General features: G+C 43.1%; 1 protein-coding gene across 2 annotated transcripts in view; it reads left to right on the forward strand.

Moving 5' to 3' along the window:
- Positions 1-20,111, forward strand: part of ST7 (suppression of tumorigenicity 7) — a 136,759-nt gene that overhangs the window by 24,741 nt on the left and 91,907 nt on the right. Inside the window, exon 1 of one of the 2 annotated variants that reach the window (XM_083858751.1) lies at positions 14,751-15,104. The exons of the other annotated variant lie outside the window; for it this stretch is intronic. Within the exon in view, the coding sequence (XP_083714877.1) occupies positions 15,083-15,104 (22 nt within the window). The 5' untranslated portion in view covers positions 14,751-15,082. Of the gene's footprint in view, positions 1-14,750; positions 15,105-20,111 lie in introns of those variants that run through there. 2 annotated transcript variants of the gene reach the window in all.

Below are 20,111 nucleotides of genomic sequence, written 5' to 3' on the forward strand. Positions count from 1 at the left end.
ATTCTGCTGTGCTGTAATGCAGCCAAAGGAGCCTTGCTCCTTACCATTTTAGCCACTTCTCAGAGTTTGTTTGTGGTTGAGGTTGAATGTGTTCTTCCATCTGCTGGAATCCCAGGGATGTTACAATGCAGTATTGTTCCTGACACAGAGCAATGAATGTGATCTTTACTGTGGGAAAATTCCTCCGACAGCCATGCTGGTTCAGAGGAGGTTTGTTGTTGATGCTCTCCTCGGTCACAGGATGTGTCTCAGGCAGCCGTGTCTGCACACAGAGGGGTGGCTGATGCTCTCTGCCATATTACTCTGTTAACCTTCTGCCATCTCTTGACATTCTTTTGTGCTCACACCTCAGTCCACCCTGACTCTGTCTGTCTCTTCCCTGCAGTGCACTTCGATTGCCTGGTCTCTGGTTTTTCAGCAGAGCCTGTTCCTTGAAGCTCTCCACTGCAGTCTCATGAAGATTTTAGATAAAATGGTGTTGCAAATTCAAGTACATCCCTGCAGCAGGGAAAACCTTCACTGACCTGGGAAAAGAACCCAGTCTACTGTGTGGATTGCTGCCACAGAGCAATACAGCAGTTTAATTTGGGTTCTTAAGCATTTGCTGGAAAGGGCTCTGTATTGCACTGCTGTAATGGCACTAGACAGTCTCTTGCATGGTACTTTCATTAGCCTGTTACTTCTCAGGCAAGACCTTTGCTGTCCATTGGGTCCTGTGAAGACCCCCTGAGTTTTGATAAGAACAATATATGGATACTTATTTTAGCTCCCTGTGAAAGCAAAATCAGGGATTTGAAAAAACTGGGATGGCCAAGTTCATCCTGGAATGGTGAAGGTGGGCTCCAAGGCACACAAGGAGGCTCATGATGTGAACATTTTTTGGGGGTAGAGCGAGTGATGGTGACTGATGAGGATCTCTAGACCCCAGCTGGGTGGACGCTTGTCCCCCCATTCCTCAAGTGGTCACTATTTTCCTGTCTTGGAAGGAGACTTTATCTGGACTATAAGTGAGGAATAGGAGCACAGAGAGGAAGAGACTTGTGTAAGGCTTTGGCCATGGTTGTGTAGAAGGTAGGGGCATGCCACAAGAGAGAGGTAGCATTGACTACTGCAGAAACACATCTGAGTACTGTGTAGGGAGTACAGATTTGAAATTCAGCAACCCAGCTCCTTCTGGCAGGGTCTGAAGCTTTTAAATAGAAACTGCGCTGGAACTCTTGGGAAGCTGTTCCCTAGGGGAAGGGTCGGGAGGTGAGGGATGCATTGGGAAGTGCTCACTGCACTCTGCTGTCAGCACTTCCTGATTAGTTATGCAAGTTACAGAAAGGCAGCTTGAGAGTTGTGGTATGGAAGTGGAAAGAGAAATGGTTTGAGTGTAGGAGGAAGTAGGAGTGAGACTTCCAAAGGGCAGAAGCCTTCTTAAAGTCCTGCTAGCATCTTGAAGACAGTCAACTCTATGCAACAAATAAACAAGCAAACAAATAAAAGAATAAAATAGAATGTGTGAAAGATGCCTATTGAGCTCTCCGTCAGCAGTGAGAATTCAGAGGTTGCACTAGATCCACCTTTGTGGGACTGTGCTTAATTTCCCTGAACTACCTTTGTGCCTTGAGACTAGCAACTGTCATTTAAGATGCAGCATTCAGTTTTACATTTAAGCAGCACCTTTAAATCAGGATAATTTTTTTCAAGCTTCATTCAGAAATTACTTCAACCATCATTGAAATGAAAAAGGATTGTTTATATTTCCCGTAAGAACTGTACTCTCTTTGAAAAAATAGCTTAAACATACACTCTGTTGGTGTCTAAAGACTTGTTTTACCCAAAGGCTGGATTCTGCCTATTTGGAGAACAGTATGTTAGTTCTGTTAGTTCCAACATAATGGTCTGGTATGTAGGAGTACAAAGGTGACCCAAGGCTGTATTTGCTCATGACCACAACATTTGCAGCAGTAAGAACATCCCAGGTAGTGGGAACCCTCTGACCTCACAGGTGTGTAAAGGGGGCAGAGATGACTGAGGGTCAGAAGTGACTTGAGCAGTTTGCTGTGTGGGGGCAGCCTTTCTTACTGTGTACTCTTCCCCATATTCTGCTCAGCTGAGTCCATTCCAAGACCTGATTGCCCACGGGCTGCTCAGGAGAGCTAGTGCCAAAACATGGATTTGAGGAGCATGGGCTCACATGGCTGTGTTCGGGAGCACATGGAAGCTGAAGGCTAGGTAGCAGTGCATGCAACTGAGGGGAATCATAAAACAGCTTTGTAGAGCTTTTAAAGGCGTGGTTTAGTGAAATTTTGATGGTGAGATATACAAAAATACATTTTGTTGCTGCAAAAGCAGCAAAATGATGTCTCAGTATTGTCAGAAGTTTGGATCTGTCTGATTGTGAAAGAAAATTAAAACAGGCGCAATTTTAATAAAATGCTGAGCTAAAATGCTGCATCTTTAGAGGATTAAAAAGTTTTGTTCATTGCCAAGAGCATATTAATTCATCTGTCAATTGAAAGAAAAAAACAAGAGTGTGATTAAGATCATATTTTCTCTGTGGTCAGTGGTGCCTTAAATCAAGGAAATTTAGAAACTCAGTTGTTTCACAAGGTAAAGGTAAATAAACAATTTAAACAGTTGTCTGATTATTTTCAAGAAACAGTTAAAAAGTACTGTAATTTAAAAAAAAATTATATAAACCATTATTTGGTTCTGAACTGTTATCTATCCCATTTACTGTGCAATACCCCAAAGTACATCATGGAAAAGTCCTTGGTTTGGAAAATCAAAGGTTCTTATGATCTTCATTTTTCTTCAGAAACTTCAGAACTCCCTGACACAAACTTTTTTATTGGGCTTGATGACATATAAATATTTAGTCATGCCATCACTGTAGACTGCAGTTGGAAGTGTTACTTCTACACTACTAGGTCTGCAATACTGTCCTGTTACTATTGCAATTTATATATTTTTTAAAGATGCTTAAAGGGGGAAAGCAAAGACACTTTCTATGGCTTACAGCTAGTATTTATTACTCCATTAAAATCTATTTATTACGCACTCTTAAAACTAGTTCAGTCTAAGCATTATTTCGGTCCTAATGTGGTAAAAGTCTATAATTGTTGGTAAAGTTTTCACTATAGAATGTTTGTCACAGAGATGTGTATTTTTGCTTCAGTAGCTCTGCATTAGGAGAAGGCACAGTGTTGTGCTTTAAGATCAAGGCTTCCTGCTCTTTTATTATATATAACATATTATATATAATAATACAGAGAGTACATATTATATTTGTTATTACTGTTATTACTAGTATTACTGTATAAACTTGCTGACTTTATTATATGTCCTTTTGCCTCAAATGCAGTGATGGACAGAATACTTTTCTGACATGAATAGTCTTGGACAAATTATAGAAGCCTGAAAAATATTCAGCTCTTAAGGCTGACTTTCAGTGTGAGGTTAATTCCAAGACATGCAGAAAATTTGATATTCAGATTTTAGAAAAAAGGAAGACAAACAGAATCCAGTTATGTATCCATCTGCTTTAAGTACCATTATTGAAATAAATTATGCGCATCATTGTTTGTGTCCTTGTTTTCATCCAAGGATACAACAATGTGCATAATTTATTTCAGTAAGGGATGCAAGAGATCCCTGGTTGAGACAGAAGGGTATTTTGATGGAGAGATCAAAAGGAATGGTGTATTCTGGGCCAGGAGGGGCTGCAGTCTTTGAGATGGAATTGGATACACAGATTGGATTCCCAGTGGGTCCCTGTGGTGGAACAAAAGACAACAGACAGATGCTCAAATACAAGAAATTTTGTCCAAACATGAGAAAGCATTTCTTTGCTCTGAGAGTGTTCAGACCCCAGAGCAGGTTGCCCAGAGGGAGTGGAGTCCCCATCCTTGGGGACATTCAAAACCCAGATGGATGGGACCATGCATAACCCACCCCAGCTGGTCCTGATGGGACAGGGACTTGGACACCCTTGCAAACTGTGCTGCTGGAGGACTTCAGAGAGGCTCAACCCAGGATATGGAGCAAGGCAGACAAGAGGGGAGATTTTTCTGTGGGCTTGAGGAGGGAACTGCCTGGATGTTGGGAAAGGCTGGGGGCTCTCCAAGGGGAGGGGTGGATGCTGATGCCTCAGAGCCCTGGATTAGGAAGCATGGGGCAAATGAGGGGCAGGTCTGGGTAGAGGGCTGGGATCTGAGCTTGTCTGCGGCCAGGGAGGTAGAACAACTAGAACAACTAGCCACCTTGCTGTACCCATTTCATCCAACTTGGATTTTAGCTTGAATAAAGTTCTATGAACATGACAGTATTGCTGTGTTTGATCTATCCTCAGAGGGGTCACTTCACCAGGCTTTTTTGCAAGGGGGCTCTCCACACTCTCTATCACCTGGCCCTGTAGGCTTTTGCTTGATCTGGTTTTGCTTTGTGTTTACTGCTGAAAATGTAGTAGTCCTTGTCTGTTACAAACTAGTGAAGCACTCTGGCTTAAATTTCAATAGCAATAAAAACTAAGAAAAATTTAAAATATTTTAAGAAAAAAAAGTACTTTAGCTGCAGCTTGCTAGCTTGCTAGCCAGGAATTACCCCTTTAGAAAGCTCCTGCCCTGGAGACATCTGGCTCTGTAACAGTACACGTAATTCTGGTGCACTTTGCAGCAGAGCTGAACTGTGACTGGCTATGGCAGTAAGACATTCCAGTAACTTTCTGGCTTCCACAGTGAACATGCAGCGTTGTGTCTGCCCACTGCCTGAGCCAGGGTGGACCCTTGCCAAAAGACACATAAAGGACATTTCAGCAAGGAGGTTTTTAAAGCATTTAATGTTATGTCACAGGAAAATAAAAGTTTTTGGCATTTCTTTGAGTGATGGTTATCTAACTAACTGTGTTTAAATTGATGTTGATTCAGTATAGTAAATGACAATGAAAAGTCTGCAAAGGATTAGCTTCCTGAAATACAAATTCACATATGTGTTGCTTTCAGCTCCATCTGTAGTAGGATGGAGCTGTAGGATGAAACAGAACCGAGTGAACTATTTTTTTTCATAGACTATTTTGTATAAAAATAATTGCTCTGATAAGAAGCAATTATTTCATTAAAAATCCCCAGTGTTCCAGATGAGTCTTACTTCTCTCTGCACAGACATGAGGAAGATAATTGGAATAAGGGACATGTTAAACACATGATTAAAACACAGTGGTACTTCCCACTGAAGTCTTTTCTGTGGGACCTGATTCTGCATGCCAGGGGAGTTTCTACGTGTCAGGCTGGACACTTGATAATACATAGCCTTTTCATATTCTCATAACCCTTTGATTTTCCCTGTCTCTAGTGTATCAATTTCAGTCAAATGCATTGTTAGCAACAAAAGTAATGAAGCCTGTAATTTTGTTTGTACCGGTTTATAAGGAGATATGAAGGTTGAGGTAAGAGAAGGTGCCATACTGAACTGCATTCATCCAGTGTACAGTTTCCAGTGGGATGTTTGGTGTGAGGTAAATACACAATAATCTGTATTTTATTTTGGAATTCATTTTCTTGAGAATTTTTGTTAAAAATATTCTCACAAGATGTGATTTTCATGCTGTTGGACTGAAGTTTTGGGGACCCTCAAGCCTCTGCCCTTGTGGTGCCCACAGGGGCAGCCTTAACCCACTGAATACAGGAGGCGAGTCAGTCCTTGTGCATGAGTTTGTGCTTTGGCCAATCAGCAAACCCTCTTCTGTGAAGGATGAGTGTTATCAAACAATACTTGTTAGAGTGTAAACAGAGCCAGAGGCTCAAGTGCATAAATAACACTGACAGCAAACAGCACTGAGCAGAGCTGGTGGCCATCTAAAGGCTGATGGGTTTCAGGAAGCGTCAAGGACGGATGTTTGGAGGCCATCTCTCTGCTCCTGCTTTGCTGCAAGGTGAAGCTCTTCACCCTAGTTTGATAACTGATTAGATGGCATTAAGTAAACAAATCAGGTATGTAGGAAGGGCCACAAACACTTCTACTTGAAGAAAAGGATGCATGTCCATGCTTAAATTTGTTAGGAGGTAGCATGTCTCAGCAGTGAAGGCTCTGGTGAAGTGATGTCTGCTGATTTTATCCACTTCTTGTATCTGCAAACAGTGCTCTGCATGACCTTCCTGCCTGGGCTGATGAAGTTGATAAACTCAGTGTGCCACCTGGTGCTGGACACAAGCCCTTGAATCTTTCATGGCATTGAAGGGAGAGAAGTGTCACAGTGCTTTAAAGTATCAGGAGATCTCTGCAGCTGCAGGGGGTGAGAGGGTGTCTCTCTCAGCTGAACAGCTGCTCTTCAGATGACCCGATCAATCTGGGACCTGTTCAGGGTAAACACCCATAGAAGAGGCCACAGTTTAAAGCAGGTTTGGAGTCCAGCGATCTACATTTTCTTCCTTGAATTATGGAGCCCCTGACATTAGCACAGCCATCTCCTTTTCTAGTGGTTCCCCTAAAACTCACAGACACACAGGAGGAACTTCTGTGTAGATGTCTGCACCTGAGCCGCTCAAGCATTATTCTGTGTGTGCTCTCTCTGTAGTCAGTGGAGAGAAATGGGCACTGGTGAAGTTGACAATCTGGTTTAGAAAATCAGTGCTCTCTAATGGTGCTGACCAGGACTTTCTTGGGATGACTGTTGTGGAGATTTGGAACTATAACCTCCATGTCTCCTCTCTGCTGTTATGCCATGAAAGACAGCACCTCTGAGGGTTCCACCACTCCAGAGGAGAGGCCAGAAAGGGTGAGTGATACCAGCACCCTGGTAGTGTGATCTGCTCAGAGAGACCCACTATTAGTACCAGAGTTCTGAGAAACTTGAATATTGTAATGCCTGATCACACAGTTGTCATTACATTGCCAATGCCACTTACCTGACTTCCCAGTCTTGAGTCATGATTCTGTATGATGTTCATTCACTGCCCATCTCCAGGCAGAAGCAATAAGCTGTGGTTACTGATACTCCATTGTGCTTTGGCAGCACCGTGGCGTGCTGTGAGAGGAACCCTGTGAGCCAGTTAGTGCCGTGAGCTCCTGGTAAAGGTCTGCTCTGTGTCCCAAGATGAATTTCCACTTGGAGTTAGACTTGGGAGTCTGTGCATTTTTCTTTTATGCCTGGTGCCAGGTGAGGAGGCTGCTGGTACAATTCACTCTAATAAGGAGGGTAGATGCCACCACCCTCTCCAATCCTTTTTTCCTCTAATTGCCTGCATAAGGTTTCTATTACCAGGACTAAAATCCCAACAGTTTCTCTAGTGCTTTGTTCAGGAGACCTTTTCCAGGGTGTCTGTCAAGTTTAAGAGCCTTCTCCTAAAAGCCAATGATACAATGCTTAAGTGCATTGCATTCTTCTTCATAATACATTTGTTCCTCAGGCTGGTACTTACCCACATAATTCTTTTTTATAACTTGCAGAATGTTGCTTTTCCAGGAGGAGTTTTATTCTTCTGCTGCTGAGTGTTCAGCAAGTGAGGGTGCTGTGCCCAGGCTTTGTGGCTGGAGCCTGCAGTCAGAGGCTGATGGACAGACGTGAGTGCTGCTGCAACCTAACACCAATCACAGTGCAGGGTCAGGAGGCCTCTTGCTTTGCTTGTTTCACTGACTCACAGAAGCAGTTCTTTGTTGAGAAAAGCTATGATAATCAAGCTGTTCAAGCATTTACTAGTTTTGTGGTTAATTTTTTTTATTCTGAGAAAACAATTTAAGATCTCTAGTCTGGGGCTGGCACTGAATGGGGGTGAAACTCCCAGAGTGAAGGACTAGGACATCACCAAAATGTTGTATCTTGGGAAAGCTGAAATCCTTAAATGTGCAGTGCATCTAGTCAAACAGCTTCCAGTGGACTTGGTTTCCCCACCAACTCTGGAATTGTGTTATATATATGGCTGCAGTATCAGCTCATTCACTGTTATGCACAGAAGTATCCAAATAGGAAAACAGAAATAAAACTCAAAATTGAATTTTTTCCCATGGCTATATTATGGATTCCTTTATATGTACTAGAGAGTATGCTTAACACAGCACTCACCCATCAAACAGGGACATGATTACTTTGTTTTGTGGGTATTCCCTTGTAGGCTTAGAAGTCCTTAATTTTTCCTGTATTTATGGTGAAATTATGGCTATTTGTAATGTTGGGTTGAATGTTCATGTTGTGTTTACTCAGCCTGAGAAGTAATCTAAATTTGATCTTCCTCTCTTAGCAGTCAAACTTTCTGCTAATCATGAAGATTTGACATTAGATCAGACATTATTAGTGCAGATATTAATGCAATGTTGGCATACTTGCTGTTCCTCTAAATCTCTCTGACTCATTTTTATACATCTAAATTGGATATTTGCGTTTATATGGGGCACACATGTTCCCTCTGATGCCAGTTTGCAAGTAGTTTATTATGAGTTGGCCTTAATCCTAATTTTGATCCCTCAGAGTCACGTAAAAATCATGACGGTTTGTTTATAATCCCTTTTTTAAATTTATTATCCACCTCTGTTTGCTCTGACATTAGAAACTTTCATGTCTACCTCATGTCCAAGCCTGTGGCATAGGTCCTCGGAAATAACCTGAAATTAGGATACAAATAAAAAACCCAAAAACCTCAAAATACTTCAAGTATTTCCCTCAGTGTAGAAAACAAACACCTTGTTTTTCTTCTAATATTTTATTCTTTTAGAAAGCTATCTAAGTAGCTGGTGATTTAAATTAATTTAACAAATAACACTGAAGATTTATGTGCTTCCTTTGTTTCAAAGTTCTCTTTAGATCATACTGAAAGGTAGTGTGTTCTGCTGGAACATTTTTCAGATACAGTAGTGGCCCCATGTCATCACACAGTTGCATGCATTTGGGACCAAAACTCTGCATTTGGGACTAAGCATTACACATGTTCTGGTGAGCCATGGGGTTTGATGTTATTGAAAAAACAACATGTTTCATTTGGGTTTGATATGTCATTTTCACACTGGAGGTAGATTGTCACAGTGTTGGTAACTGTCTAAGATATTTGTGGGTAAAGAGTTCTGTGTTTAAAAGGAAACCAACCAAACTGAAAACCAAACCAACCAAAACAAAACAAAAAAGTGGTGAATCGCCATCCTAATCTTTTGACAATATTATACAAAAAGTGAGCTGTACTCTGCCACTTAAAAAATAATTTTTGCTTTTTTTACTAGTCTCACACTGAATGATATAAAGGAACTTGTTGAAATTTGACATTTTGTTCTGTATCTTCTGCTGTAGGGAACGGGAATACCATTTTGTTCTGTTACTTCTTGGTGCTAGGTGCCAGATATGCAAAGAAATCTAGCTAGACACCTGCCCATGATCCACAATCTCAGTTGTACTCTAGAACTGGGTACTTAAACTGGGCTAATATATTTTCTCTTTTTTCTGTCTTATATGCATGTATGTATATATGAATATTTTTATATCCTTTACATATAGTTTTCTATGTGTAATACTCTACCATTTCATAACTGCTGGAACTTCATGTCCATTAGATGTGCCTCAGATGGCTGGGTGGCCTGGGAGAGACAAAAGACATAGAACTTCCTCTTTTAATGGTTGAGCATCTGCTGGGAGCTGCCTCTTGCTGCCGCTGGGGAATGGCTTGCAGTTATCATGTGGTGAAGCTAAGATCTTTGCTAAAACACATGCTGAAAGGCATGACAGTATGTAATAATTGATTATTCTGGTTCATTGTATCTCTTCTATAAAGCAGTCTGTCTTTTGAACTTCATCTCTCAGGTAAGGACCAATGCAGACATAATTTTTTTTTTTTGGTGACAAAAAGACTGTTCTTCAGTCTGCATTGTTATTTGTGTGTGTATGCATTTATACGTTTACCCATGAAGCTTAATTTTTTCTAGGCATTAATTGCCTGAAAATGACAAAGAATAAGAATTTTTGCATGAATTGGGGTTACATAAATGCAATGTGGACTGCACAGAAATATTTTTAAAATCAGCACAAGAACAAATAATAATAAAAAGAAAAAATCCAAATCCCTGCAGTCTGTGAATCAGTCTATGCAATCTAGAATCTTTGTCTATGTTGAACAGGACAAAGATCTTAAATTCTTTTCTGCCAGCAGTCTCCTTCCCTTCTGTGCCAACATAACAAGGGAACAGTATGTTGCAAAGAGAGAATGCGGGTGAAAAACCTCAAACAAAGTGTGATAAGACCAGGCTATGAGGAGAACACCGAGGACTTCAGACAGCTCAGATACTCAAAGGTATTTTCCACTGTCTGGCTAGCCAGTTCCTTTGTCTCCCTGTCTCAGCTGCCTGGTGTGGTCCTGTGTCAGGCTTCCATACTCCCTGAGCTGCTCCTGGTTGTCCAGCGCAGCTCTGTGTGGAAACTTGCTGGCATTTGCACAAATGTAGCACTTGAGACATTTCATTCCAGTGGGAAATACCTTTCTTGGCTCGACTTGGCTCTGAATGCTCTCTAGTCCAAGCTGGCAGACCCCACTGGGCCTGTGCCCTGCTGCCAGCTTTCCTGCTGGGAAGGGCTTGTCAGGGCTGCCCTCCATCCCAGCTAGCCAAAGTCCCTCTCTCTGTTGCCACAGCTGCAAAGTTGTAATTTCTGGGACACTGGTTTCATTTAGTGATGGAGGTATTGGAAAACACCTCTGCCCTGGGGACTCAATGGTACAGCATCATTGCAGGGTGTTTGTTTTGGTTGCCTGGGGGGTTGTTTGTACCTTAAATACATGGCCCCTGTGAGATGAGAAGCTGAAGCTGTTGCACCACACTGCATAATGTTGGTGTAATCATGATGTCAACTTTTTCATCAAAAATGTTTGTTAAAGATAATTAGGATCAGCAAAGTTGAATGAAGCATAAAGCCAAAGAGCTGCAGGTCTGTAATATGTGCTGCTGTATGATTTCATTTTTTTCTGGAGTGGAAAAAACTACCTTGTAGTACCACGTTAATGAATAATCGGTGTGGCAGCTTTTGCTAGGCCTGACAATACCTACAGAAGCTGGAGACTGTCACAGTGTATGTTGCTGGGGGTCTCACTGCATTTTTAGGAGGGAGCTAACTAACATTACTACAGGCAAAATAAATTCCTTTCGAGGCCACTGAATGGTGTGGACTCATTGCAGAGTCACTCAGAGGTTTCCAATAGCACATTAAATGGATTAAGTTTTTCAATGTCTTAAAAAAATCAGTTTTCAGGTATTAAAAAGCTTACAGAAAAGGGGATCTTGGTAAGGAAAGGCAAGTTTAACTAATGTAATAAAAATTCTTACCTACCTTTGAGGCTTATTGCAATTATCCTGTACTTCCCCTCTAGAGACTTGAAGGTGTGGGACTTGTTCTCTTGCCCTGGGGAGGACAGAGGTGAGAATTTCTTTGTCAAGGTGAGCTGCTTAGGGCAGTAGAACAGGAGAACCTCACAGGTGAGATGGATTAATTTCCTGGGTCCAGAGTTTCTCCTGTGAAAGAGGCTAAATGCAAAATGGAATGTTTTTCCAGTGGCAAAAGAGAATAAAGATTTATGCTTTAATGGATCATAAGGCACGTGTACAAAGCTGCCTCTGTTGTAGCTCAGATTTCCTTCTTGCACTGTTTTTATAGAAAGAAATTACTCTAAAGCAGAAATTTATGTCTGTATAAAAAATATAACATTTCATTAGCCAGCTTCATTATTAAAACTCAAATTATGCTTTAGGGCCTAGACACATGTCCTTACAAAACAAAGTAAAATATTAGTATTATTTTTCTTCGGTGATAAAGTAAGGAATAAAGAATATCTGCTCCAAGAGTGTCAGTGGTTGAGAAGCACATCCCTTTCTCTGGAAAATGTGAATGTACAGGAGACAGCTTTGCATAGCATATATTGTTGCTGATTTAAATATTTCATGCTGGTTTGTGGCGGGATGTGTGGATGTACATTGCAAATTAATCTAATACTTGAACAATGTCTTGTGCACATTGTATGCAAATCACAGAAATGCTGGCTGGACATTTCCTTTGACATTTTCTGTATACTAATTACATTACCTTCACTGCTGCATAAGAGAGAAAAACCATTTGTTGACCCTTCTTTGTAGAATAAACCAATAGCAGCATTCAGCACTGAAAACAGAAATGTGTTACTCTGCTAGCAAACTGAAAGGTTATGGTCTTAAAAGAGCAGTGGGTTGGAAACAGATTTTAACACTTTCTCAAAGTCATTGGACAAAATGTTTTAGGTAAATTTGAAAGAATTTTAGAGAAAGTCCTTCAGTGGCCTGTAGTGGGTCACCTTTCCCACAAGGCAACCCACTGACCTGCCAAGCCTAAGACTAATGAAATAGATTATTATGAAATCCTTCCAGAGATACTGCATGGGTTGTTTGGGCTTTTCAACTACCTATATGCGTCAGTGGAATGAGAACTTGGCAGAGGGCCTGGGCTCTGACACTTTCAAGGATGTCGTTGGAAAAGCCCTGAGGTTTTGTCTCTTCCTTGGAAACAATGTTGTGGGAAGGTCAGATCTGCTCATCAGAGCAGAACTTATTCTTCAGCCATTGCGTGAGTGCACTTGGGATTTTGTTCCGGAGACCTGTGTTTAAAGATGCTTGGAGGCTTACAGATACATAATAGACACATTTCTTTTGTGAACTTGCCTCAGTTGCTGGAAAGTCTAGTTGCTGGAAAATCCAGCCAGAACTTTGTTTGATGCACTGAAGCTTCTTATCAACCTCTTTTGACTGAAGGAGGCGTTAAGTGCTCCAGTCAAAATAGTCAAAATAACTAATTCAATTCTAGGAACAGCAAAGCTACAGTCCTTGTCAGAGAATTTGTGCCACTGTCATGGTCAAAACCAATTTGGACATGGCTTCTTGGTGCTGTGCATCTGTGCACATGATCACAAAAATCATGACAATTGAACAGCCAGGCTATTAATTCCGGTGTTTAAGTACAGATTTGAGGACATCTGGGTAGTTTAAGACATCTGTGGGTTGACTTGAGTCACTATGATTATGAGCACCGATGTTGTGTCTGCTGACAGAGACTAAAATCTAGCTGTTACAAATTGTGTTGTGAGATAGCTCACCACAGGATGTGGCCTCTCTCATGACTTTCTTCCAGCAATTAAATACAGGCAAATGTTGCCATGAGCTTGGTGGCCCTAACTATTGTTGTGGTATGCACAGAACACAAAGTGACTGTTGGATGTGTGGAATGGAAAGCAGGGAAACAGCTGAAGAGCATTTTGTGCCAACAGGTGTCACCAGAAGAGTAGCTTGGTGTGCCTTGTAGGTGCCCCCCACTGCCGTGGGAAGCACAAGATCAGGCTCTATACAGCCTCTTGCACTCTTTCCTGTCTCCCAGCACAGGGCTGTTGAGGGTCCATAAGGGTATTTGTGGGTATACACACTCTGTGAGCTCGGGACCATGTTTCCCAGGACCAGAGGGACTGGCCTGGCAGTGAACTGAACCCCAGTGGCTCTGAACCCCATATGTTGTTTTCCGGTGTGTCCTTCAGGCTGCAGTGCTCCCAGCCAGCACCTCCCTGGTTCCCTATTGATTTCAGCATGCTGAGCTCCTCAGGTGGCAGGTGCTGCCAGCCTTGAGAAGTACTTGTTTTTGTGGCCTGCTGCTCATGGTGCAAACAGCACAAACCCCCCTGGCATGCAGAGCAGCAGGAGTGTTTGGGAATGGTTAGCCCACAAAAATGGAGAAATGGGAGGAGGAATGGTTGCTTGCCTTTAAGTGCTTCCTTTAATGGACCTGCCTCTATGTCCTTTCTCCTCATCCACCGGCAGTGCTTTTCAGTGTCTGACATTGTGGGAACTGCATGTACAGGTTCAGTGGGACTTGGCAGAAACATTTTGGTTTTGCCCCTCTGAACAGCCATTCTGTGGATGGCCCCCAATGTCTGGTTGCTTCCAGCCATCGGCTTCCTGCTTGGCTGCTCTCACCAGCACGACACAGGCAACTCCTTTTGTCTGTGAGAGGATCGAAGGAGTGAGCTTAGGGCTTTGTTTCTATGTTTGAATATTTTTCAATTGCTAAATGTCAGGAAGAAAATACGCTCAGTGCACTAAAAAATGCACTTTTAGATGCACACTAGATCTAGTTGGTTTTGAAGAATAAAGAAAAATTAAGGACAATATTTCTTTGGTTGCTAGGATGCCTTTTTATCATTGAATTCAGTGTGCTTTGGGGTTTTTATTTAGATGTGTGACTCATTTATTGTGGTTAGCATATTGTTACGGTGTATTCTGATGATAAATTTAAGTAAATGAGACAGTTGCCTAACACTTTGATGTGAAAATTAGGTCTGGAGTGTAGACTGGCTCAGGAGTTTATTTCTTTGAGGGAAAAATAATAAAGAGAGTTAGTGATAGAAATTTGGGGTTATTCTTTACTGAAAATGCTGTAAGTGGCATTTACTAGGATATTTGTCCCTGAAATTTGTTCTGTTTGCACAGACACCTTGCATCCTGTGCCGCTGAGAAAAGGAGCATGAATTCAAGGCAGATATATTTCCCTGCTAGCACTGCAGTGCTGGGTGGGAGTTTTAGCATCACAGAGGGAAATACATGTCTGGCTCTTTGTCCTCTGCTTTTTGTGACAAAGGAATTCCCATCTGAATCGCTGTGCTCTGTCCAAGCCCCCTGCGAGCCTCTGGGTTAGCAGCAGTCAGTCTTTGCAGTGTCCTGACGTCATCCCGTGTGTGCATAAGCTCCGCTATTGTCTTACTGCGAGCAGGGGCTGGGGATTGCAGTGTCTGGTGCCCGACACCTCTCTCTGCCTGCCGGTACCACAGAGAGGAGGCCGGCCCGCCCTTATCACTCGGATTTAAAACAGAAGCTCCTGCTTTTTGCTTCCTGAAGAAGGACCTTCGCTGCGGTTGCAAGGAAAAGCTGCCTGCGGTGTTGGGCAGAGCAGAGGAGAGGAGGAGAGAGGAGAATCTGGCAGCTTGGGTAGCCTGGACTGCATTGTCTGGCTTCATGACCCCTGCTGTGTAGCAGTCTCATCCCTTCTCTCATACACTCCCTCTGTCTTCCACTCTTTTTTTTTCTTCTTCTTTCCTTTTTAAAATAGCAGCATCTGCGGCGAGCCATGTTTGGCACTGAATCGTCATGTAAGTAAATGCATCCCATTTACATCCTTTTTCTGTTGAGAACAGGGCTTGTTTTATCCTTGCTGTACCCGCCGCACTTGCATTCTCTTTGCCGTAGGTCGTTGGCTAAAAGCTGTGGTCCTTGCCTGTTTATGAAGGGATGAAAGATGCTGGAGGGGAAGCATCTACCTCCTGACTGTGGGTGCATGCTCGATGCGAGCAGCAAGGCAGCGTAGGGCTGTCAGCACTGCTGAATTCAGGCCACTGGAAGATTGGGGGGGAAAAGGCAGTTTTGCTTGGATGTGTCAGTTGATAAGATCACATCTGTCAGTGATCAGGAGTTGCAAACACTCTAATGAATGCACTACTCAGATGGTACATTTGGGGACTGAGAATGCTGCAGTATTAGATGGGCAAGAGCTGGGGGAAAGTGATTTAACCAGCAGGAAAAGACTGCTATGTCATGTCTATCTCATTTACTTCATTTTTGTTTCTGGAAAAAAGGAGGCTTCTCTGCAATCGCTCCCCTCCCCCGTGACTGCAGAATCCGCAATTAAATTAGGTGGAATTCTAAATATGAGGTAAAAAATGCAAAATAAAATGATTTTTTTTTTTTCTTCCTCGTCTTTTTGCTGGAAAATCTTAACTGAGGCAGTCTGCTGTATAATAGCAATGCAGATGCATGTCATTGAAAGCAAGCCAGTTTTGCTTCACTGGGAACAACAATTACCTACCTGGCAAATCTGGCTGCGGAGGAAGGCTGGGAGGTTTATGTATAAATAATGTTGCTGGTGACAATGTGGCTGTGTGGAGACCAGTCTGATCCAGTGATTATCGGGTGACCGAAAAATAGAGAACAGTTCACGCTGTATTTTGTGCACAAAGCAATACTGTGTGTTGAAAACATGTCTCATTTGGATATGAAGCGATGGCTTTTGTAGAGCATTGTCACATCCAGCATGGTGTAATGTCTCCCCACTTCTAGGCTGGGACCTGTTCTGCAGCTCATCTCTTCATAGGAAGTGATAAGAGCACTGGAATACCTCATGGTATGCCTTCCTGGCTGTCAAACTCCTTGCCCCAAAGGGTTAATTGATCCTGTGGCCAGGCTCTGGCAGCTCCCCTCTCCTCTGCTACAACACCCAGTCAAGGTCAAGCAGCATAAAAGCAGAATTTGCCTTTAGATTTCTTTTGTTTAGGGACGCATTTTTCATGCACAGTCGTAAGTAAACACGTCTGCAGCTCTGGGTCATCAGAGCATGAACAGAGATGCCAAATGTTGTAGCTGCATCTGTTTTGCCCTGACAGATCTGTGAGCCCCAGTGTCTGTGTCCATGGGCTCTGCTTCTGCAAAATGCACATGAACAGGCTTTGAGATGAAATCTGCCCTGTCTGCCCCCTTGCAGAAATAGTACACACTCAGATTGTTCAGGCTTGTTCATTTTCGTGGTCCTTTTTTGGTTCACGAGGTGCATTGGCTAAAGTCTCAGGGGTTGTGCACCAGCAGCTGTGGCTGCTTCTGTTTCCATGGTTCCCACAATTTAGAAAAGGGCAATGGGAGCTTCCATAACAGCCACTACCTGTTTCCCAGAAATGTCTAGAAACATTTCTTGCTTTTAAAAATGGGATTAAACAAAGCATGGCTCATTGCCATCAATTCAAGCAGAGGCTATGATCAGTCTCTGCCTGAACTCTCTGACCAGGTGAAGAGGAAGGCAGTGTGGTGGCCAATTGCCCAGTGCCTCTGCTCGGGACTGAACCCCCCACCCAAGAGTTCCTGTTCAGGCTGGACAGGCTGTCCCATTGCCTACTGCTGCCAGGTGCTGGCAGGCAGGAGGAGAGTGGGGTCACTGGAGCTGCCCCGCTCACCTGCCTTTGCAGGTCAGTGCTTGGGGAACCAGCCCTGCCCACACCACTGCTGGAGGAACAGTGGCTTTGCTTTCAAAGAAAGAAGGCAGTATCAAAATTACTTCAATCAAAATGCTAAGAGGTTTTTCATCTTCCCTCTCCTCCTGTCTTCATATTTCCAGGCTGTCAAATGATAATAGTGCTACTAATTGTTAATGTTTCTGTCTGGCTAGAATGTCAATTAAGACAAAATAAAAAAGAGTCAGCATTATTTGGACATTGGAAATATGACAGAAGCCATTGCTGCTTCTGCTGCTGTCCAAAAAGCACAAAATGAGCAGATTACAGTTTTTTTAATCCTGCTGTTTACACTTGGTATTTAGGATTTTATTCCTCTCTGCTCTGATTAAAAAGCCAAGAAAAATGCTCAGAAGCAAATAGTGGTTCAGAACCTTTAGTCTCACTCAGTATCAAAATACTTTAAATGTCAAAACAGCTATCCTTTGGATTGCCAAATCCTGGGTTTTTTTGCTTTTAGCAGCAGTTAGAGAGGCAGTAAAAGATAGTATGAGTGTCTTTGTAGGAGCTGGCATCTGCTTATCACCTCCTGGATGCAGGGAAAGACAAACAGCCAGTGACAATAGCCCATAAAGGGGGGTAAGGTAGGCGATGCACAAACAGCTGCTGACACTCCCAGTGCTTGATGAGCAAGGACAGAGTGTGCAAAGCAAAAACCCCAAGAAGTGTCTGGGCAAGGGCCCTTTGGAAGGGTAGGGTAGTTGCCATAGGGTCATGGTCACTATTTTCCATTGGTCACATGTCCTTTCAATAATCCCCACAGGAAACATATATGCCAGAGACACTTCATTTTCAGTGTTTTGTGTTGATCCACTGTCAGATGCACTGCCAGAGTGATGTGGGAGGTTGTGTGCATGGGGGGCAGCTTTCTGTCCCATGCCGCCATTCCTGCCGACCTGAAAGATTGGTCTGCTCACCATAATCATTTCACATTCTGTAGGAGGTAATCTGTTTGATAAAAATTGAGAATTAAGTATTTTTTAAGGTGAAATGGTGTTGTAGGGCCTCACCAAAGCAGAGAAGTGGTGGGACTTCTCTGAGCAAGTGACGTGGTGATCCCCACAAATAGAACATCCCTCATCTCAGGGAGAAGAGCCTAGCAGAAATAAGCAGCAAGCATCCCTCGTCTAACTAGTAGTACTGGCACTTGCAGGCCTCTAGGAGAGACAACAGAGGCATAAATTAAACTGAACTGTGAGAGCAGCCACAGTCAGTGGGGCTTACCAGTGCTGGGAGAGGTCAGGGGAATGCAGCTCCATCACATCTGACTGTGTATTGGTAAGGAATGGGACAGGATGCAGTTTAGAGCCTGTAAAGCATCTAAAGAGGCTCAGACAGCCATTTCATGCATGTCTGAGAATATGCACAGCATGTGCTTCAGCTACCCAGAGAAATTCAGTAGGAAGCTGCAAAGAAGGGAATAACACACATGTGTGCTTATGTCCATGGTGCTCACCCCAGTGCTGTTACAAGGCCCCAGATGTGTGCTGTGAAAGTTCCAGGTGATGTTCTCAGTACTGCTGCATTTCTTCATGCCAGGGATTTTTAACCTAGCAGCAGTACTAAACTGTGAGGGTTATAGGGAGGGTTGTCTGGAAGATGTTCTTCCAGCCTGAGCTGTTTGGGAGATGCTCATGGTGCTGGACCCTGTCTGGTAGATCAGCAACTGCACTCTGGAAAGCAGAAGGACTCTGAAACAAAGGAGAGCTGACCAAAGGGCCAGAGAAATACAAAACCAAAGGGCAAGTGGAGTTTTCCTCTCCTGCAAGGTTAATGATAGAAGGCTGCTCTCTGTGGGGAGGCTGAGGACTGCTGTGGGGAATGGGAAACCTTGCTCACTTAAATGTGCCAGGAAATGCTGCTGTGCTTGTGCCAGGCTCACTATACTGTCTTCTGCTCTGTCTGTTCAGGAAATGCTTTTGTTCCTAGGCACTTTTTCCCCCAAACTTTCTTCCAGCCAAAATGCAACAAATGGGGAAAGTTACACCAAGAAAAGTGATTTTATGGCATCAGAGAAGTAAGTAGTCTTATAAAACAGCAGCAGCCAGCAGTAGAGAAATGGGAGTTCTTGGCATCAGACATGGAGATGAAGGACAATCTGATTGGCATGGACACTGCCATCCTGAGTGATGTGCCTGCCTCCTCTGTTCCCAGCACTGGTACTCATCCCATTTGTGGGAGAACCAACTAAAACCTGACCACTCCTGCAGGTAGTTGGGTTTTAGCATATTGGCTCTCCAGGCTTGTTCGTGGCATGGTTAGATGAGCAGCGGCACAAGGAAGGGTGGGACATGGCTATTGAAATTCTTGTGGGTTAGCAGCCTTGGTGAGACTGGGCTCCACTGAACCAGCAGATGACCAAAATGCTCCTCTCTCATGCATAAATATCATGAAAGGCTAGGAGCAGTTAAGTACAGCCCCAATTCCTCAGTGGTGTTACACTGGTTTCTCAGGTAGCAGTATGACAAAGAGAGGTTATGGAAAGTACCAGAGGTTGTAACTTCAAACCAATATATATATATGTATGTGGCTGCTGAGGTTCCTGTTGTTCCCCATAGAGTCAGGACCATTGAAAATATTGCAGAATCAGGTCAAAGAGAGGCTTGTGTGACACCATTGTCAAATGCCAGAATAAACCTGGGTTATGAAAGGAGTTGAGGTTGCAGGAGCTGTAATAACTTGACAAATTCATCAGTAAAGCTTCAAGATACTTGAAGAGAAAATGTAGTCTCAACATTACTTACAGTAGATTTTGAGGATTGACTGCATGCTAGTATTGTTACTTCCTAAATGAATGTATTTTTAAAAAATACAAACCTGAGATAAGAGAGGGTTCTCTAAACTCCTTTGGGTGTTACACTTTGTTAGCCTGAGATACGGGCTCCAAAGGCTTGACTGCATGCTCAGAAGGACAGGGGCTTGAAGCCCAGCACTCCTACTCAGGCAGCACTAATAGCAATTGGAACTCACTGTGTTGAGCTGTTCACGAGAAGGCAGCTGTCCTGAGAGTTTAAATGAACCTTGCCCTTCCTTCCTTTCTCCAAAAACAAAAGGTGAACTGAGACATCTCACAGGCTGGATATGACTCATGAATTTGAGTGT

Source organism: Zosterops lateralis, assembly GCF_965231275.1.
Source record: "Zosterops lateralis genome assembly, chromosome: 4".
Taxonomy (NCBI): domain Eukaryota; kingdom Metazoa; phylum Chordata; class Aves; order Passeriformes; family Zosteropidae; genus Zosterops; species Zosterops lateralis.